Below are 22,337 nucleotides of genomic sequence, written 5' to 3' on the forward strand. Positions count from 1 at the left end.
GTTCTTAGACATTGTTGTTTGGCATACACATAACGGTAACGTATACCAAAATGTTGTATGTACTGAGGGTCAGAGTGAAATACATGAGCTGCATCACTTACTTGCATTATGTTGGGCAAAAAGTTTACTAGGTGAACTGAAGGTATGTTAACCCCCAACTTCCAAAGTCAAATATCTCTCTTACATACACACACATGTACCACATACTGTAACTTTGCTCCCTACAATTACACAATATATTTAACATTTGCTAAAAACATTTTTTTCTGGGGCAAAAAAAAAAAACAAATAAATAAAAATAAAAAAAATAATAAAAAAAACTATGAAATTTCCACCAATATGATATTATACCTTTTTGTTACACACAATATGAGCTATTTACACTACTTTAAAGACACTGCAATTTTTTCTGCAGTCTCTTCACCTTTGCTTTCAGAGCTGCCATTTTTAGTTTGTTGCTCCTGGGTGAAGATGAGAAGTGAGGACTCGAGAAAAGTTTTCGTTTTGCAACACCAGGACCTAAAGATTACGAAATTAACTTCAGATTAATCTAATTGCTGGGAACTATTTTAAATAAAAAATGAAACTTGACAACACCTTTAACCTTGTTAAGTTAATGTAGGCCTAACAAAAGGCATGCAGGCTATGGATAGGCTATATAACATACTACAAAATTGACAATACATCAAAATGTGATCAATATTTACCAAGTTTGGAAGGAGGTGTAGCTGAAGCTGAAGGAAACTGTTCCATCTTGGATGTATTCATGTCAGTATCTAAGGAAATAAATGATAAATTAAACTGAAGCAAGAATTGAACAGACTTTGTGCTCCATTCATTTCAAACTGCTCTTAACTGTATAAATTATAACTCATATAAATGTTAAGTAATAGTAACAATCCAAAAGTTTAATGCTGCAACAAATTTGATTGTGTTAATCTGAATTGTTCGTTGTAATGTAATATAAAATATTTTTTTTTTAATAGGCTGGGCCATAGAGGACAACTGACACTAACAGAAAGGGATAATCAGCACAGGTGTTGGGATATTAAAGAGAAGTCAGTAAGAGGGAATGATAGTGTACTTCGTGTGCCAGGGCGACTTGTCAGGATATCAGTTGCAATATCGATCGTCTGGTTCAAAAGTGCGACAACTCAAAAAAACAAGTTTTGAGATATCTTCAGTTGAAAGTTTCAAATAAATCCCCTAAACAGGGACAGATTTGTGGTTCATAACCACGACAATTAGAACTGAGTCAGTATTCAGGACGAGTATATCACGATCTTCCAGTTCATTATTAATAGATTTCGAAATGTAGTAATAATGAATTAATAAAGTCCATAGTTCTAATTACTTCTAAAGCAGTTTATTTCGTTTTTATTCTTTTTGGTTGTAAATATGACTTATCTCAATATTGAATCGGAAAGAGCTCCGAAAGGGGCTTTCAGTAGTATAAATAACTAAAAAATGGCAATTTTTGAGTTGTCGCACTTTTGAACTGGACGATCGATATATAACAAGATAAACACCCTGCCCTGTAGTTAAGAGGATTTGTTATTATTCGCTACTGTAAAAGAATGAAGTATGAAAACTGCAGACATATGGCAGGGGGCAATTAACTTAAATGATTACTAGCATGTTACCAGGCTCACAAGACAGTATCGCTTACCTTCAGCTGTGGGAACCACATTGAATAGGAGCGATGGTTGCTGATAGCCCCTCAGCTGTTCACCAATCATACTGTTCCCTGTAATAATCACAAAAAAAAACGAAACATAATTAATTATGTATTTTGAAACATGTAATGTAAGAACAGCTGATGAGAAACTATGGCATTCCTTGAAATCCATAAACTTGACTAAGTGGAATAATTACCTTGTTGGCATGCATCTTTATTCATCCCGGCATATGCCGTCGAAGCAGTAATCTTTGAAGCTGGAGTACTCATAGGAGCAGGAATTGTTTGAGGCATAGCTGCCAAGCCTGCAGCCTACTCAGTTGCAGCTTGTAAACCTATGAGACTACGCGTACCTGAAAATAAAGAAAAGAGTAATGAAATCGGAAATTTTAAACATGAATGACATAAAAACATTGCTAGTGTACTAACTACCTTCAGCAGCTGCAGAATCAATCTTCGCCCTCCTACCATACGTCCGCAAAGTCTTGTGATGCCTGAAAGTTGGGGTAGACCCCGGTGATAAGGACGCTCGAGGCATAACTGGGCTAGATGGTGGGCTCCGGATTTTAGGGTTTGATGGCACCACTAATCCATTAGCATGAACAGTGGGCACTGCAGTTTGCTTAAGTATCACTTTTTGTGAAGAGCTATAATAGTCAGACTCAATGAAGTGGTCCATGCAGATTCTCAACCTGTGTGTGGCATGTGCGGCAACTCGATACCGGTCCTCTAGCCCACAAAATCGGAGCCACTTCCAACACCTAAAGCAATGGATTACAATTACTAATGAGATAAAGTATAAGAAATATTGAATAGAAATCATGCAAAAATTGGGGAAAAAAATAATAAGTTATCTGCTGCATTTGTGTTATTTTAAGAGATGTCTAATGCGCATCACTAGGTGGTGAGTGACCATAGGAAAACTGGTAGCAGCAACAGATATTGGGTAAAACTAAATTAAATATTAGGCCTAAGCTTATTATTATTATTATTATTATTATTATTATTATTATTATTATTATTATTATTATTATTATTATTATTACTACACATGTTTGAGAATTTCTCCAGAATGGCTAACTACATCAAAGAAGGCATAATTTTATTTTCCATAACTGTGAGATGTTTATACTAAAAACCTCGTGGTTTTAGTTTGCAGCCATGTGGCCTAATGCTACAATTCAGGTTTACGAGGTTTCATTTTCAGCCTTCTTGCTCTTTTTCGTCAATATTTCACATTTCGTTACAGTTTGACTGAATTTCGGAACCATCTAAATTTATACTCCTACTATAATCCTAAATAAACTAGCAGAAAGCAATGCACAGCTCGTCTAACCTACTTCACCAAAAAGTACATTGTTTTCAAGTGTAAGGTTTAGGCTACACAGGACACAATAATAATACTAAAGCTTACCTCATAGGTTCCTGAGGAAAATTGAAAAAATGCTTCCCTCCCACAATATTAACAGTCTTGCATCCAGGCGCTGAGCATCTTCCTCGAATCTTTTGCATTTTTCTGGAATCCATCTTGCCTTCATAACGCTGTTGGTTGGTCATCGGCCAACGTTTTGACTACTTCGTATCGGAGAGTGGAGAACGCTTGTCCTCACGTAGTTCTATGATTTACCACCTACGACGTCGGGCGCTGATCACCTTATTTCAGAATACCGCTTCTAGATCGTGCTGTCATGGATAAATATATAATAGGATGCGAAACTGCGGTCAGCACGATCTAGATGCGGTATTCTGAAATAAGGTGATCAGCGCCCGACGTCGTAGGTGGTAAATCATAGAACTACGTGAGAACCAGCGTTCTCCACTTTCCGATACGAACAAGAGGAGTAGAAATAGAAGAGAGGGGGTCAATCGTATCTATTCCCTGTTAATCGCTGTTAATTCTATGGCACTGCCACGATGAGCGCTAACATCGCCTCTTACCAACATTCCGTCACTGATTTTAGACTCCTGGAAATGGAGAATGAACTTGCGTGCTCTTGGTTTAAGTTGTTAGTCCTGGAACAATTTCTTGCCGTATTTCAAGAACTGAAGACATAATGAATTTTCTTGCCTAGGCGAGGGAAGGATGGCCGGACGAATTAAATGCGAATATCCGTACTGCGGAAGTAAGAAGAGTAGTCACCACTCGAAATGTTTCTTCAAAATACCTGGGATAGTGAGAGGTGAGTTTTCATTTACAATATATAGCAATGTTATCACTTATAACTAATTTGATATACTTGTAAATTTTGCTAACCACGTGCATCATTTTAAATTATATAGGTTAGGTTATCAGATATTAATTCATACACACATATACAGAATTTGTAACATCTAGTTACATATTAACAGACTTTTATTATTATTTCTATTGATAGAATATGTAGAAGATGCATTTTTTGTTTTTATTTTCGAAGCTTTTTATACAGTGCAGGAGAAACTTTGCTGTTTTGCGCACCACACACGGGAGAAAAAAAGTTATTTCAAACACTGAATATAACCAATAAAATTGCAGCAAACCACGTCGTGTCGTGTGCAGCTTGGTACCGGAGTTTCAATATTCCAATAGAAAAAAATAGAGTAATAGACCCTTTCCTTGAATATTCCCCGCGTGGTATTATTACTTGAGACCTTTACATATTTATAACATTTATTATAAAAATAATAGTAATATTATAATAATAAATTGCAATAATAATAATAATAATAATAATAATAATAATAATAATAATAATACAAGTCTATTTATGATATAATTAAATGTTATATAGGCTATACTGTATATGTGTGTGAAATTACCGTAAGCACAGGAACGTGACTTCGTGGCACTTTATAAAATCACTCTAATAGCCTATAAAGTGAAAGGGAACAGGTGCAGTGAGCTATGATGATGTAGCTTGTACTTAAACCATGTTATGACATATTTTATCAACCTACATTTTATTTAATTTTTTGTTTCGCCTACATTGTATTTTTACAAATGTTGTATTTAAATACGAATTTTTTCCTGGACCAAAATTAGGCCTACAATAGAAATGATGAGATAATTAGTATTTTAACGTAGCTGACTGGAGGAGTTTATTTTAATTTTTCTAGGTTCTCAAAGTGATTTTATTAAGTGCCATGAAATGGTTTTCCTGTGCTCATAATTTATATTTATTTTACACTTTATTTCAATTTTTTCAGATGCAAGGCATGCCTAGAAGCATTGGGCATATAAGATCTGATGGTTAAAGAGCCCAACAAACTGCACAACAGCTTTCGGGAGCCATACCTTGCAAAGTTGAAGCTATCTCCAATGGTCAAGGTAACTTACTTAAGTAACTGTAAGCCTTTTATATTATGCAATTTCAGTGCTTCATATCTATACCTATAAATTCTGTCGTAATTGCAAATTGTGAATAGATACATAAAGAAAAAGCTATTCACACAAATAGTGAAGTATCAGGCTAAGTAGATCCCATAATTAAAGCGTTGGGGCGAATAATGGTCTGTATTGCAATCTGCTAACTAGGCAGGAGGAACGAAAATGTTACATCGTCATTCCACTCATAAATAATTTACTATTGGACGGGCAACATACACCGTTATTCCATCAATATGTTTTGTACACTAAGCAAAGTATAGATTGTATGTTACTGAAAGTCATATTACACATCGGAGAAGTTTGTAACATTATGAACAGAATAATAATGAAGACAATGACAAACACAGTTTTTAAATGTTGACTATAAGAGAGTAACACATTTTAAACAGTTCCTTTCTGACATCAAGAGCAAGCTGTGAGCACATCTTGAAAGAATTTCCGCAAATCTGTTCCTGAAACGAAATAACTTGATAACGTTCTAAGATAAAGTATAATGGCAAAAATTGTAACATAAACCATTATTCGGCCCAACGCTTCAATTGTAACCTCTATCCTTGGTGGTACAGGACTACTTACTCTTGCTGTCAGTTCATAATTGTAACCTTTTGGTTGTTTTATTTTGTACGGGAAGAAACAGAGGACCCCTGCCAGAGAGGCTGGTGACCCCCCAAGAGAGGAGAGGCAGTGAGAAGAGGCTGGGGAGCCCCCAAGAATGCAAACCACGGCCACACCGATAGTAACACTGAAGAGGAGGAAAATTTGCAGTCTTCGAGTACAACTGCATCATCTGAGAGGAAGAGTCCTCAAGACCACACAGAGAGATCTGAAGATTGACATTGCCCTTGCAACTTTAAGGAAGAAGGTTCCCGGGCCATTATATGAATTGGTAAAAAATTGTGTCTCCTCAAATGCAAGGTATGTACAGAGAGTTCGGTGGTCCCCGGAATTGAAAGCAAAGGCTCTTAATATTTATTTACAGAGCCCAAGTGCCTATAGAATGATTAGGAAGTTATTCAATTTCTCTTCTAAGGCTACATTGCTTAGAGTTTTGCGAAAGTATACCACTGATGTTGGTTTTAGTGACAAATTATTCGACATACTAAGGAATGCCTGTAGTAAGATGACTCATACTGACAAAGTAGGTTGCCTTATGTGGGATGAAATATCTTTAAAAGCAGTGTTGACAAGCAACTAAATGGCTTAATATCCGTGTTGCACTATTGAACATATACCAGGAGTAGCAGAATTTGCTAAGAAGTAATTCATTATCTGCATGTAATAAAGACATAGACCACTCACCATAGACACAAGCGTCTGATTTCCAGGTTTACCTGACAAGTGTTTTTCAAATCTTTGAAACCCATCAACAAAATCATCATTATTGTTATAAGTCAAGCTGATTTTAGTGGTATTTCATCGCATATGAGACAGCACAGCTCATCTATGTCACTCATTTTGTCACAAGCATATTTTAGCTCAAAAACCCAACATCATTTGTATATAAGGCAAACTTTCGTAGAAGAGTGGCTTTACAAGGAATACTCAATAATTTTCTAACAATTCTGTTTCACTTGTACTGTGTAAGTAGATATTAAGGGCTTTACATTTGAATTCTGTTAACCAGGGACATTCCTGTACAAATCATGAACCAGAGGATTGTTTGCAGGATTGTATATGTAAAATAATATTAACATTACTTTTCAAATACAACTTTATCTTCGCTGGCACTCCTCTTCTTCATGTCAACGAGAAGTGCAGATGTGAGAAGTTTTGCACCTAATGTGCTTGTGAAACTGGATGCAGAAAAGTGATGTGCACATTTACTGATACTGTGGTATTGTGGCCAAATGAGTATGTTTTCTTTGTGTATTTTTTATTTAAGATTTTGCATGTTTAATTTTAGTTGCTATTTATTGCTATTTTGTATTGTTCTTGTATTTTTGTTACATTATGTTTCTTGTTATGATTTGGTATTTTTCTCAAACAAAAGGAACCTAAATTAACTACAATACGAAGTAACTCAAGGCAATAATAATTTTTTTTTCTTGAAATGACATCATAATATCAAACACAGGACCGATGTTGTTGGCATATTTCAACAAAGCCTGTGAAATGTACTGTAGACTCTATTTACCATAATCGCAATGTTGGAACATAAAGTTATTGTATTCTGCACTAGCATTTAGAATATTTTCATATTAAATGACAAATTATGCCATTGAGGAAATAAATACAGTAGTAGGTGCTACATATACGTTGGAATTCTTAAATCTGTACAACTTAACTGAAATCAACAAATGCTGAGTTTTTGGCAATAAACCCATTAACTCTCTTACTCTACTCTCTAATATTCCCCACAGGCAGCTTAAAATTTCATGTTGAAGTTTACAGACAAACTGGCATAATGTCATTAAATATTAATTTTTATTGTTTTAATTTTATGTTTATCATGTACTGTGTATGATTTTATTTCTTCAGTTTGTTATATTTGTGTTTCTCAGAGAAATGGAACTTAAATTAACTAACTACAACACTAATGTTCGTAATATTTGAGCACAAAGTTACACTAGTGAATACAATATTTTCCAATATTCCCCACATATAGTCCAAAATGTAATGTAGAAGTTCATGAACAAACTGGCATAATGTCATTAAGTGTTAATCTTAAAAAAATATATTTGTGCATGATTGCCTTCAATGTAACCAGAAGACTTTACACATTATAGCTACTTATTTGGAGACAATAAGAACACAGCATTGTAGACTCCAATTTCTACTAAAGGTGATTTGAAATTATTTTCCTTACAACACAATAATAACTAATGGTAGTATATCTGAAAATATCAGAAAATTAAGCGGTTAGCTGACTTCAAAGAGCAGAGATTCCTTCATTAATGTAGAGTGTTAAGAATGTTTAGGTATGATTTTTTCTTTGTGTAGCATTTACTACTATGTTGTTAATTTTATGTATTATATATATATATATATATATATATATATATATATATATATATATAGTACCTATCGTGAGCTCACGATCTTTTCTCTATTACAGTAAAACATCAAACAGTTAATTTCAATAAAGATCTTTGTGTTTATGTACAAAATGAAATATTGTTAATAAATAAATCTCATACATTCCAACATAACAGATTTGCTTGGTCATGTCTAAATCATTTCCAATTTCACAGTCCATTTCCTACCTCTACTACTCTACTTCATGAGATATCTCGTTCTGAAAACACTTATGGTATTGTAATTTACAAAAAAGGTTTCTGGCTAAAGATCTTAAAACAAAAAAAAAACAACAAAACAAAAAAAAATTGTAATAGGGATGGTTACATTTCAAACATTCACGTTAATATGAATGCAACGGGGATGTGCAAAGAAGTATTTTGAAATTCCCGCTATTTCCGGTGCAGGAAGTCGTTTGAAAATACCGCCATTTTTGTGCATGTGGCGCTCCACTACTGGTAAAAAGAAGCTTCGTGACAGATTACACTTAATCCGCCTCTTGAGCCCCTCTCTTCTATTCTACTCCTCTTGGATACGAAGTAGTCAGAACGTTGGCCGATGACCAGCCAACAGCGTTATGAAGGCAAGATGGATGCCAGAAAAATGCAAAAGATTCGAGGAAGATGCTCAGCGCCTGGATGCAAGACTGTTAATACTGTGGGAGGGAAGCATTTTTTTCTATTTTCCTCAGGAACCTATGAGGTAAGCTTTAGTATTATTATTGTGTCCTGTGTAGCCTAAACCTTACACTTGAAAACAATGTACTTTTTGGTGAAGTAGGTTAGACGAGCTGTGCATTGCTTTCTGCTAATTTATTTAGGATTATAGTAGGAGTATAAATTTAGATGGTTCCGAAATTCAGTCAAACTGTAACGAAATGTGAAATATTGACGAAAAAGAGCAAGAAGGCTGAAAATGAAACCTCGTGAACCTGAATTGTAGCATTAGGCCACATGGCTGCAAACTAAAACCACGTGGTTTTTAGTATAAACATCTCACAGTTATGGACAATAAAATTATGCCTTCTTTGATGTAGTTAGCCATTCTGGAGAAATTCTCAATCATGTGTAATAATAATAATAATAATAAGCTTAGGCCTAATATTTAATTTAGTTTGTACCCAATATCTGTTGCTGCTACCAGTTTTCCTATGGTCACTCACCACCTAGTGATGCGCATTAGACATCTCTTAAAATAACACAAATGCAGCAGATAACTTATTATTTTTTTCCCCAATTTTTGCATGATTTCTATTCAATATTTCTTATACTTTATCTCATTAGTAATTGTAATCCATTGCTTTAGGTGTTGGAAGTGGCTCCGATTTTGTGGGCTAGAGGACCGGTATCGAGTTGCCGCAGATGCCACACACAGGTTGAGAATCTGCATGGACCACTTCATTGAGTCTGACTATTATAGCTCTTCACAAAAAGTGATACTTAAGCAAACTGCAGTGCCCACTGTTCATGCTAATGGATTAGTGGTGCCATCAAACCCTAAAATCCGGAGCCCACCATCTAGCCCAGCTATGCCTCGAGCGACCTTATCACCGGGGTCTACCCCAACTTTCAGGCATCACAAGATTTTGCGGACGTATGGTAGGAGGGCGAAGATTGATTCTGCAGCTGCTGAAGGTAATTAGTACACTAGTAATGTTTTTATGTCATTCATGTTTAAAATTTCCGATTTCGTTACTCTTTTCTTTATTTTCAGGTACGCGTAGTCTCATAGATTTACAAGCTGCAACTGAGCAGGCTGCAGGCTTGGCAGCTATGCCTCAAACAATTCCTGCTCCTATGAGTACTCCAGCTTCAAAGATTACTGCTTCGACGGCATATGCCGGGATGAATAAAGATGCATGCCAACAAGGTAATTATTCCACTTAGTCAAGTTTATGGATTTCAAGGAATGCCATAGTTTCTCATCAGCTGTTCTTACATTACATGTTTCAAAATACATAATTAATTATGTTTCGTTTTTTTTTGTAATTATTACAGGGAACAGTATGATTGGTGAACAGCTGAGGGGCTATCAGCAACCATCGCTCCTATTCAATGTGGTTCCCACAGCTGAAGGTAAGCGATACTGTCTTGTGAGCCTGGTAACATGCTAGTAATCATTTAAGTTAATTGCCCCCTGCCATATGTCTGCAGTTTTCATACTTCATTCTTTTACAGTAGCGAATAATAACAAATCCTCTTAACTACAGGGCAGGGTGTTTATCTTGTTATATATCGATCGTCCAGTTCAAAAGTGCGACAACTCAAAAATTGCCATTTTTTAGTTATTTATACTACTGAAAGCCCCTTTCGGAGCTCTTTCCGATTCAATATTGAGATAGGTCATATTTACAACCAAAAAGAATAAAAACGAAATAAACTGCTTTAGAAGTAATTAGAACTATGGACTTTATTAATTCATTATTACTACATTTCGAAATCTATTAATAATGAACTGGAAAATCGTGATATACTCGTCCTGAATACTGACTCATTTCTAATTGTCGTGGTTATGAACCACAAATCTGTCCCTGTTTAGGGGATTTATTTGAAACTTTCAACTGAAGATATCTCAAAACTTGTTTTTTTTTTCAGTTGTCGCACTTTTGAACCAGACGATCGATATTGCAACTGATATCCTGACAAGTCTCCCTGGCACGAAGTACACCATCATTCCCTCTTACTGACTTCTCTTTAATATTCCAACACCTCTGCTGATTATCCCTTTCTGTTAGTGTCAGTTGTCCTCTATGGCCCAGCCTATTAGCAAAAAAATATTTTATATTACATTACAACGAACAATTCAGATTAACACAATCAAATTTGTTGCAGCATTAAACTTTTGGATTGTTACTATTACTTAACATTTATATGAGTTATAATTTATACAGTTAAGAGCAGTTTGAAATGAATTGAGCACAAAGTCTGTTCAATTCTTGCTTCAATTTAATTTATCATTTATTTCCTTAGATACTGACATGAATACATCCATGATGGAACAGTTTCCTTCAGCTTCAGCTACACCTCCTTCCAAACTTGGTAAATACTGATCACATTTTGATGTACTGTCAATTTTGTAGTATGTTATATAGCCTATCCATAGCTTGCATGCCTTTTGTTAGGCCTACATTAACTTAACAAGGCTAAAGGTGTTGTCACGTTTCATTTTTTATTTAAAATAGTTCCCAGCAATTAGATTAATCTGAAGTTAATTTCGTAATCTTTAGGTCCTGGTGTTGCAAAACGAAAACTTTTCTCCAATCCTCACTTCTCATCTTCACCCAGGAGCAACAAACTAAAAATGGCAGCTCTGAAAGCAAAGGTGAAGAGACTGGAGAAAAAATTGCAACAAGTCGAAGAAGACAGAATTTCGGATCAAGTTGGAAGGAGAAGGGAGCCACTGGCCACATCATCTCAACTGCCAACAGTTGTTCAAAAGATATACGAGGCACAGGTGCAGATGAGAAAAATTCATAAACATGGGTATAGATGGAGTGACGTCATGAAAGATTTTTCTTTGTCATTATTTTATCACAGTGCTAAAGGGTATAATTTTATGAAAAAACTTTTCCTATTGCCCAGTATCAAGACACTTCAAAGTTATCAGAACAAAATAGACATTGAGCCAGGTCTGATGCAGCGTGTTTTGACAACTCTTAAGTCACTTGCTGCAGGGCCTCTGTCTGACAGATCAGAGAATGTATGTTCACTAATCATTGATGAAATTGCCATACGTCAGCAGTTGCATTATGACTCTAAATCTGATATGATTAAGGGTTTTGCTGACGATGGAATAGCAAGATATCCCATGAAAATAGGTAACCATTGTTTGATGGCAATGGTTAAAGGGATTAAGAAGGGATGGAAACAGGTAATAGGTTATTGGATATCTGATGGTCCTATATCTGCTACATCTCTCTTGAACATTGTCAATTTGTGTGTTTGTGAACTTCACAAAATCGCGTTCCATATTAAGGTTTTAATATGTGATCAAGGTACAAATAATCAAAGTGTGGCATCTAAATTGGGGGTTTCAGCAACAAGACCGTATTTTGAAGTCAATGGGAATAAAATTCATTTCATGTATGATCCACCACACCTTTTGAAGTCCATTAGGAACAACTTATTGCGATATGATTTGCATTACATGGAAAAACCTGTATCTTGGTCACATATTAGAACTATCTATGATATGCATGATGATGTGTTAAAACTTAAGTTAGTTTCTAAACTGACAAAGGACCATGTTTTCCCTAAAATGTTTTCTCGTATGAAGGTTAAGCTGGCAACACAGGTGTTTTCCTATTCTGTACATACTGCAATTCATGCATATGTTGGAATGGGAACGCTACCTATCAGTGCTCTGCATACTGCCGACTTCATTGAGATGATGGACAAGCTGTTTGACACTTTCAACAGCACGAAACTGAAAACAGATAAATTTAAATATAGATTTGCCATAACTCCTGACTCCGTTCACGTAGAATTTTTGAAAAAAAAAAAACTTTGAATGACATTCAGTCCTTGGAATTCGTGGGTTGCAAGCGTCAGCCAGCTTGTCTTGAAGGTTGGAGAATTAGTATTCAGAGCTTGCTGAATTTGTTCGATGAGCTTAGTTCTGAGTACAACATTCCTAAATTAAGGACTATTTCTGAGTCAGGATGCATGGGAGAATACATTTGCTACCATAAGACAACAGCACGGGTGCAATGTAAATCCATCTGTCCAACAACTTGAAAGTGGTCTTCGACACATACTCATTACATTTCTTTTCAAGTTGTCACACAGAAGTAACTGCGAAAAAGATGTTGAGTATGTGTTGACGAAATTGAATAGTATTTCTGTTAGTGACAAGGCTGTTCAGGAGTCGTCATCTGTTACAGATGTAAACTGTATCAGTGATTGTACTCCTGATACTATAGTCGAAATGGTTGTGGAGTGTGACACTGGAAGTATCGAGGACGATAATGCTGTGTACTACATTGAAGGGTTCATTTGCTCAAGGTTCCTCAAAAAACATAAATGCAGTCACTGTAAAAATACTCTCACTCTGGGAGAAAGCCAGAGAGAACTGAGTGAAAGCCATCAAATATTTACTAACTTCAAGGCATTTGATGACGATTTTGAAAGTCTTTCATTGCCCAGAAACGAAGTTTTCACTCAGTTCCGAGAATGGGAGAATTCATTCTGCAGACATTTCAAAGCAAACTGTCATTGTAAAAATTTGAGGACAGTGATGAAAAAATATGTGTTGAATGATTGTAATTTTTCTCTTTGTAGTCAGGACCAATTCAATAATTTGTTTAATATGTATATAGTATCTAGGATTAATTGGTCGACTCAGTTTTTGAACCAGTCACATTGTTTTGGTCCTGACTTCAAGAGAAAACTAAGGATATTAAATAATTGTTGAGTCTCTTCTGAGAAGAAAGTAGGTACAGTGTTGATAGCATCACATGTACACTGGCGTTCAAAGATATCCGGCCTATGATTATATGACCATGTAAGCAAACTTTCCAATCACGGAATAAGTCAGAACCAAAGACATTAAAAATTGACAAAAATTGGAAGAATTCCACTAGTTCTCAATAAGTGGTACCATTATTTGAGCAGTTAAAAACGTGTAAGGAAAAATTACTATGTAGATTGAGCATAAATTATTCTCGTAATTGACAATATCAGTGGTTTCCCGCTAAATTCAGTGTTGCTTCACAATCAGCAGTGTGGGATGAAAATTTGAATTCTATAATGCGGGTATATTTATGTATGATTGGCAACACTGACTATTATCATCACCATGTATTCATACAAGTAATAACTAAATAAGCCATACTTACGCCAAAAAAAAATATCGATTAGTAGGGCCAGATATTTTGAACGTCAGTGTACAGTAGTGGCAAGAAAACCCGGACCGACAGAATAATCAAAGTCCCCAAAATTAGCCATTGCACATGCCACACCCGCATTCACAAGATAGCGAGTAATCTATTGAAATTGTTGTAGTCTCGACTGCTGACGTAGGCCATTTTGAAATCCATTAGAAAATAAGATGGTAAAATTCATGTTCTGGGAATAATAAGTTAATTAAGTAGTATAATATAGCTGCAATCAGAAAGTACTGGGAATAAATTTGAATAAGGAACAAAAGAAAGGTTCCTTTCCAGGCAGGATTCGAACCACGAAAGTCTTAGTTACCAGTCTATTGTGTTCTGGAGTGAACAAGGCTCTGAAATCAGCTACAAGGGTCGGTCCGTTTTTTCTTTTTGCCACTGCTGTACATCATTGTGCATCTATCTTCTTGGATTGCAGCTACCTAGAGTAGTGACCCACCCATCTCTCATCTGCATACTGTGAACTCGGCAGTGTCTTTAAAGTAGTGTAAACAGCTCATATTGTGTGTAACAAAAAGGTATAATATCATATTGGTGGAAAGTTCATAGCTTTTTTTATTATTTTTTTTTTTTTAATTTTTATTTATTTATTTTATTTTTTTTTTTTTGCCCCAGAAAAAAATGTTTTTAGCAAATGTTAAATATACTGTGTAATTGTAGGGAGCAAAGTTACAGTATGTGGTACATGTGTGTGTATGTAAGAGAGATATTTGACTTTGGAAGTTGGGGGTTAACATACCTTCAGTTCACCTAGTAAACTTTTTTGCCCAACATAATGCAAGTAAGTGATGCAGCTCATGTATTTCACTCTGACCCTCAGTACATACAACATTTTGGTATACGTTACCGTTATGTGTATGCCAAACAACAATGTCTAAGAACCTTAGATGTGATCCTAGAAAAGTGTTCTAAAATGTGTTGCAAAATAGTAGATAGTAATATGACAGTTTCAATTATCAAACATTTTTTTGTAGTATCTGAAATCTGATTAATGTAATATGTATCTAGTCAGCGATGTATGCAACGGAGGGGAGAAAGGAATTGGCCACTCTTACTCATTACCTCCTGCTCTGATTACCCCATGAGTGTTACTTGTAGGGTCCAAACCTGTTTTTGGACAGTTGACTAAACAATAGTTGATGGGTCCAGGCAGACGAGGGGACAAACCATAAATTTCGATACGTAGGATATCTCATTGGAATGTGAAGAAATATGTTCTGACTAAACCATATGACAACACATTATTCAAATGGTATCATTTACATCTGTAAACGAGCACAGATGGCAGAGCATTCCAAAATATAAATACACTCAGGGACAAAAAAAACGGACACATTAATATTTGCTGGTATTTTGCAAAAAATTATCTTCTCATACAATATTATGGTAGCCATCTGTTGTTATGGAGACGTGTATACATTGTTGATTGTTTTTTGTTTTATAAACAAGCCATTACAACCAAATATTCCAATTTTGCTTTCGGAGTCTCAGCTATAACAATTTTGTCTCAACCATTTTGTGCTTCATTATCGTTATCATTCGTTATTTCTTTATTTTTACATTTTCTGAGTTTAAGTGGGGTTGTAACATTTGTCTTAAAACAAGATGCGACCTCAAGATGTGGCTCGAGCTGTAGCCCTTTACGATGATGGACGCAGTGTACGTTACATTGCAAATGTTATGAATATGGCTAGAAGCACAACCCATGATGCCATAAAACGGTATAGAGAGACCCTAGAATATACCAGAAGACCAGGTTCGGGTCGTCCAAGAGCTACAAATCCAAATGAAGACAGGTATATGGTGTTGAGAGTTCCTAGGGAGCGCAACCTGCCAGCTACTAGTGTAGCCCAGCAATTTGTTAACATGCATGGATGCCCAATTTCGGCCAAAACAGTTAGAAGCAAGTGGACTGATATCAAGTAGACCTGCAACTGGTTCCAGACTTCTCAGGATGCATCGAGTTGAACGACTGCGTTTTGCAAATGATCACAGGGATTGGAGAAATGGACAGTGGAGCTGTGTTCTGTTCACCGATGAGTCCCGTTTCAATCTGTGCTCACCTGATGGACGTGAAAGAGTTTGGAGAAGGAGGGGAGAACGATTTTTAACAGTGTTGCATTTCCGAAAATGTGCCGTATGGAGGTGGTGGAGTGATGGTTTGGGCAGGAGTGTGTACGGATGCTCGTACAGAGTTGGTTTTTGCTGAAAATGGAAGACTAACAGCTGATAGGTATATAAATGAATGTTTGGCTGATCATGTTGTGCCATTTGGCCAATTTGTAGGCGATAAATTTGTTTTAATGCATGATAATGCACGGCTGCATATTGCCCATGTGGTCGGAAATTATCTCCAAGAAGTGGGAATCCATGTTCTTCCATGGCCAGCAAGGAGTCCAGACATGAACCCAATTGAACACGTGTGGGGCATGCTGGTACGGCGAGTTAAGAATAGACGACCAAGACCAGAATCGTTAGAAGAGTTGAGGCGAGCACTTGGCGAAGAATGGGAACTTATTCCTCAAGAAGACATTGCTAACCAAATTGAGAGCATGCCAAGACGTATGGATGCAGTTATTCAAGCCAGAGGGGGTAATACCCGTTACTAAAAAGAGTTTTTAATGTTTAAGGCACCATAAAATGAAAAAACAGTTAGACCAAACGATCCCATAGTTATACGCCCTTTGTAATTTTTTGTAAATTTTCTCATCAGAATTTTTTTTTTCAACTGTTGTCGTATAAGGTGCAAAATGAAACATTATTTTGTTTAAATGGGTTTTGTTTCATTTTGAAATAATTGGCAACAAAATACAAGCAACTATAGAAGTGTCCGGTTTTTTTTGTCCCTGAGTGTATATAGATGTGGCTTTTTCTCTTATCCAACTGGGCCCCACAATTTCAATTATTCAATTTGTTGTATAAACTTTACCAATGTACTGCACACTAAATATGTAAGTGTATCTGTGTGTATAGGATTACCAGAGTTCTGGATTTCGCTTGACATGTCCTGCGTCCTGCCAGGGTTCGTAAAAATCAGAAATTGTCCTGCTTTTCTTTCTTGCCAATTCCCAATGGACAAAAAGGAGTAACTATTGAGTTGGGGTCCATGAGAGGAATTATATTTGTAAAATCCTTGCTCAAACAAGTCGAGTCACCAGAAAAGTATTAACAATCCGAAAATTAAATAAGGTAAAAGCTAATTTAGAATCCGTATACTTCAATTCTATTCATGATAACAGTTTTGTATCAGTTTTATTGTACAAAGACAAACAAATTACCTTATTATATAACAGAATGTAAAAAGACGTCACGTCAAGTATCAAGTTAGTCTATTATGCCCTGCTTTTATATGGAAAATTCTTTTTCATTTAAAATGACCTGCTTTTAAATTGTTACAATCTGGTAACCCTAGTGCACATGTAGTGTATGTTAAACAGTGATATGATGGACCTTGTCGAAATTGTGTTGTTGAATGTATTATAAAATAGTATGCTGTAATATAATAATTTCAATTATGTAACTAGTTTTTGCAGACTTAAAGTGCACTATTACCTAAAGTTTAAAATCCCAATTATCTAACCTTGTTTTCTTTTATTTTCTGTCCCTGTTTGGCTGTATGTTAATTAGTTACATTATAAGGTAGTGTAAAATAGACCGTCTCTTCCAACTATTGGCTCCAATAACAATTTTCAGTGAAAGATGATGTGAGGAATAAAAATTTTAAAGTTTTACTTTAAATTGAGGGGTTAGGGGCGGGGGGGGAGGAGGAATATTTACTGCATATAGTTCAACTTTTCGCCGCCAGGTGCGCAGAGTAATTAGTTATTATTTTTGCAACTTCGGTGCGCTGCTGGATGCACGGAGTAGTTACTCTTTTCGCTACTTGGTGCGCTGCTGGATGTAATAATGCCTCTAACCGCATATAGATGGCAGCACAATCAATTTCTACAACAGCGCCTCCAGTATGTGTTACGGGAAACTCAGTAAATTTCGCATCCTATTATATATTTATCCATTGTAATATCCAACGAGTTAGAAAGAGAAAGGTATAGCACAGTCTAATACTTACAGTCACGCAACTCATACGTATAAAATATGCCAACATTTGACAGCTGGCGCGACAGTAGCCCTCTAGCGGCAGGCAAGTTAAAAGTATGCACACGACATATGATAACACATCAGAAAACGAGTTTTGCGTAATTTGTTTTATATTTTTATGCTATACAGTAAGTGTATATGATTCTTGTTAATTTTACTTGAGAATCCTAGAAGAATTTCACACGCAGTTAATCTACAAGTTTCAGAAGCTGGGAATAAACGTAGCCTAATTCTTTCTGCTCCTTACAACTGAATCATGGCCCTGTTCACGTATCATGGTTTGAAATAATATAATTGTTCGTACGTGCATGGTTAATTAAATTCATTCCTAAATATATTTATGAATCATTAGAACTCTATATTTCCTGTGAGAAGAGTCAAAATTAGTAGCTTCAAAATTGTAGGCCATATCTCGTAGGGTACATTGCTTGGTGAACTCCTCTCCCTATTTCCTGAGAAATTAACTATTTTCCATACCGCAAATTGGGGTAAACTCGGCCGCTGAGGTAAACTTGAAAATAAAAAAGGGGAAGATTTAAACCTTAATATGACAGACATTGATTTATGAAGTTCATTATTTTTCATTTTTTAAGAACCGGTATTTCCTTAATTATTTTGAGTGACAAATAGTGCTGATATTATGGTTTAAATGTTTATGGAAAGTTTACCGCATTTTACATTACATTTCCAGTTTTCACACATAAGCTTAATTTTAACTTATCCTGCCTATATAATACGCAATTTACATGCCCTTACTGTTAATATGACGTAGGTGAGAACAAATAAATGAACACACAATTTCGTTGAAAAAATTGTGACTTCAATTAACTCAGAAAATGTAGGCCTAATTTTATTTTCAGAGCAGAAGTAGTGTAAGTCAAAATGGGTAATGAGGATTAATGTAAACATTCTTTAAAATGCATCGCAAAGTAGCAATTAATATTGAATTTATTTAAACTATTAGTAGTCAGTGAATAGCACGAAGGATATATTAATTGCTACTTTGCGCTGTATTTTACAGAATATTTACTTTAAACCTCATTACCTAATTTTGTCTTACACCACTTCTGTTCTGAACGGCTCAAATAATCACTGGGAATGTAAAATCAACACCAATAACAGTCATCCAAATTATTACAGAAAAGATTGCTTTTTATATTAAATTTAAAAAGGCTCTTGAGAACTTAATACATCTGCCATATGAATCTACACCAACACATCAGAAATTTATAGACACAGTCTGGATTTATTCAAGAAGTGAATATTTTGCAAAAGGATTACAATACTCCATGAATACTTGAAAAATTAACACCATGATCCCTACTTGAATGCAATATAACGTTCAACTTTTGAAAAATATAAAGAAAAAAAAACACGATTACAAAAATTATGGAATTACTTGCATTAAAAACTGTAGATACATTATCCAAAATCGGAATTGTTATACATTTACACATATGATTTCTGCAAAAAAAAATAATAATATACTGTAACAGATATTTTCTTTGTTTTTATTTAAATTCTCCTTCCTGACATACAAATATGTAACTGATAACTAATAAATGTTTTATACAACACAATGCGTAGGCTACCTACAACGTGAATTATTGGTTATGACTGAGTTATGATTTTCTCTTGGTCTTTAGGGAATCTAAAGAACGACAAATTCGGAGATTTAAACTTGTTCTTACTGCAGTTTTCGTCATTGCACACATTGCCTTTATTCCTATGCATGATTAAAACGTTATTATAACATCTCTCATCCCTTTAAAGCATGTGCTGGCTGAACGAGACTATGACCAGTGCCTTGCCTGCCGCTTGGGCGCTAGTGTAGCGAATGTTGGCAGAAAAAGTGTTGAAGTTTCGTGACTGTATGTATTAAACTGTGGGTATAGAGTGGTCATTGCGCCGCCATGTTTGAAGAAAATTGAACGACGTCGGTAATGAACTTATGCGCCCAAAACAAAAGGGGCGTGGTGATAACTGACATTAGAATCGTCAGCTGTCTTAATTTCGTTTGCATAAATCAGTTAAACTGAAGTGGAAAAACCTAGTATTTCGTGAAATACGTGCTAGGAACTTAATCTAAACTTATGTACGCTACATTTAAAACACTTGAGCTATTCCTAGAAGGAATGCTTAAAATTGTCATGCTGTATGACAAAAAGTCCTAGCAAATATACTGAAGAAAATGTTAATATTCCTAGGTTCTTTTAAAGGCGACCTACAAGATTGCCTATAAAATGAACGAGTATGATTCGGATGATTTTATTAAATTGTTTTCCCAGTCTCTACACATTGCAAAACTATTTACTATACCATAAGATATAGAATGGAAGTAGGCCCTATCTGTAGTAAACAACCTTTTCCTCCAAGCTTGTAACGTGGGTGAAACATGACAAAACACGCTTTCAGTTTTTTTGTTACAGTAAAGTATAATTATTATCGAAATGTGACCGTGAGGCCAACAGCCGGCTAGTGTGTCTGAGCCTTTCAAGGGCTGTGGCAAAACAGATAATTATTAGTGGTATAATTGAGCACCCACGTACAATAATGGGGTAAGTAGTTACGAAATATATTCATATTTACCCCATTATTGCACGTGGGTGCTCAATTATTATGTTCTTTCATGTCCTTCCAGTCAAAATACTAACAACAATACGACCTACCCCAGAGTTTTGCGTTATTTTGGATGCGAGTGTCGAAATGCAATTTTAATATTTGATTGCTATTACTAGGTTTCAAACGGAATTGTAGTGGTTTTATCCGTATTTTGTTTAAATTTATTACTAGTGAACCATTTATTTGATTAATCGTTTGTCTTCGAAATAGGCCTACTTCTTATAAGCTACAGCTCATTGTCTTCTTGTATAAGCAGTAAGGACAGAAGGAGCAGAAATAAAGGATGCCAGTGTCGAAATACAGTTTTAATATTGTATTGCTATTTGTTTTTCACTGGGTCTGAAACGGAATTGTATTGGTTTTATCCGTATTTAGTTTAAGTACATTACCAGTGAACCATTTATTTTGTTTATGCCGGGCGTTGTTACACATTTATGCATGAAAAAAATGCTGCTAATTAACAAAACTATGGACTTAACTTCATAAAATTTACATGACATATGATATATCAGTTGTCTTTTTCCTTTTGACATTGCAGTTATATGCAGCACACATAACAGGCATGTTTTTTCTTCGTTTTTTTGTACTTCTTACCTCCGTTATACAACATTGTAAGCAGACGAATTTTTACAAAAGCGGGCGCTTAGCTCAGATCAGCCGTGTTTCGCGGTGGCACCGCAAAGAGCGCTGTACAGGACAACATGGCCACTCTATAGTCTTCTCTTTCTAACTCGTTGGTATTATCACAGTCTAATATATACAGTCGCGCAACTCATACTTATAGAATATGCCAACAGTTGATAGCTGGCGCGACAGTAGCCCTCTAGCGGCAGGCAAGTTAAAAGTGTGCACACGACATATGATAACACATCAGAAAACGGGTTTTGCGTAATTTATTTTATATTTTTATGCTATACAGTAAGTGTATATGGTTGTTATTAATTTAACTTTAGAATCCTAGAAGAATTTCACACGCAGTTAATCTACAAGTTTCAGAAGCTGGGAATAAACGTAATTCTTTCTGCTCCTTACAACTGAATCATGGTCCTGAACACGTATCATGGTTTGACATAATATAATTGTTTGTACGTAGACGGTTAATTCAATTCATTCCTAAATATATTTATGAACCATTGGAACTCTATATTTCCTGTGAGAAGAGTCAAATTTGTAGGGCACATCTCGTAGGGTACATCGCGTGGTGAACTCCTCTCCATATATCCCGAGAAATTAACTATTTTCAATACCGCGAATTGGGGTAAACTCGGCCGCTGAGGTAAACTTAAAAATAAAAAAGGGGAAGATTTAAACCTTAATTTGACAGACATTGATTTATGAAGTTCATTATTTTTTCATTTTTTTTATTATTTTGAGTCGTTAATAGTGCTGATATGGTTTAAATTTTTATGGAAAGTTTACCGCATTTTACATTACATTTCCAGTTTTCACACATAAGCTTAATTTTAACTTACCTACCTATATAATACGTAATTTACATGCACTTACTGGTATTATGACGTAGGTGAGAACAAATGAATACACAATTAACTCAGAAAATGTAGGCCTAATTTTATTTTCAGAGCAGAAGTAGTGTAAGTCAAAAATGGGTAATGAGGGTTAAAGTAAACATTCTGTAAAATACAGCGCAAAGTAGCAGTTAATACTGAATT

General features: G+C 35.4%; 2 protein-coding genes across 3 annotated transcripts; one reads left to right on the forward strand and one right to left on the reverse strand.

The window, feature by feature from the left end:
* Positions 1-367: 367 nt before the first annotated feature.
* On the reverse strand, positions 368-2,397 carry LOC138699763 (uncharacterized). Of its 2 annotated transcripts, none has more exons than XM_069825893.1 (5): positions 2,108-2,397; positions 1,876-2,031; positions 1,670-1,747; positions 708-776; positions 368-519 (listed from the first exon to the last, which is right to left on the reverse strand). In XM_069825893.1, exons 2-5 carry the CDS (start codon positions 1,970-1,972, stop codon positions 389-391), a joined length of 375 nt encoding a protein of 124 aa, XP_069681994.1. In that variant the 5' UTR covers positions 1,973-2,031; positions 2,108-2,397; the 3' UTR covers positions 368-388. The 2 variants fall into 2 exon arrangements, with proteins under 2 accessions (XP_069681994.1, XP_069681985.1); XM_069825884.1 differs by having other exon boundaries at positions 2,111-2,396.
* Positions 2,398-8,595: 6,198 nt separating this feature from the next.
* LOC138708040 (uncharacterized) lies at positions 8,596-16,977 on the forward strand. The gene is made up of 8 exons (XM_069838568.1): positions 8,596-8,759; positions 9,363-9,691; positions 9,771-9,926; positions 10,055-10,132; positions 11,027-11,095; positions 11,284-11,539; positions 11,639-11,927; positions 16,921-16,977. The coding sequence occupies exons 1-8, from the start codon at positions 8,635-8,637 to the stop codon at positions 16,975-16,977; spliced, it is 1,359 nt and encodes a 452-aa protein (XP_069694669.1). The 5' UTR covers positions 8,596-8,634.
* The last annotated feature ends 5,360 nt before the right edge of the window (positions 16,978-22,337 follow it).

The sequence above is a fragment of the Periplaneta americana genome, chromosome 1 (assembly GCF_040183065.1).
Source record: "Periplaneta americana isolate PAMFEO1 chromosome 1, P.americana_PAMFEO1_priV1, whole genome shotgun sequence".
In the NCBI taxonomy this organism is placed as follows: Eukaryota; Metazoa; Arthropoda; class Insecta; order Blattodea; family Blattidae; genus Periplaneta; species Periplaneta americana.

What these genes read in the sequence shown, in the direction of transcription:
- LOC138699763 (XM_069825893.1), bottom strand. Translation starts at nt 1,972, where the DNA reads ATGCCTCAAACAATTCCTGCTCCTATGAGTACTCCAGCTTCAAAGATT. An exon ending in TAAAGATGCATGCCAACAAG is followed by an intron (nt 1,748 to 1,875) that starts GTAATTATTCCA and finishes TGATTATTACAG; the next exon opens with GGAACAGTATGATTGGTGAA. An exon ending in TACACCTCCTTCCAAACTTG is followed by an intron (nt 520 to 707) that starts GTAAATATTGAT and finishes CGTAATCTTTAG; the next exon opens with GTCCTGGTGTTGCAAAACGA.
- LOC138708040 (XM_069838568.1), top strand. Translation starts at nt 8,635, where the DNA reads ATGAAGGCAAGATGGATGCCAGAAAAATGCAAAAGATTCGAGGAAGAT. An exon ending in TTTCCTCAGGAACCTATGAG is followed by an intron (nt 8,760 to 9,362) that starts GTAAGCTTTAGT and finishes CCATTGCTTTAG; the next exon opens with GTGTTGGAAGTGGCTCCGAT. An exon ending in AGAAAAATTCATAAACATGG is followed by an intron (nt 11,540 to 11,638) that starts GTATAGATGGAG and finishes CCTATTGCCCAG; the next exon opens with TATCAAGACACTTCAAAGTT.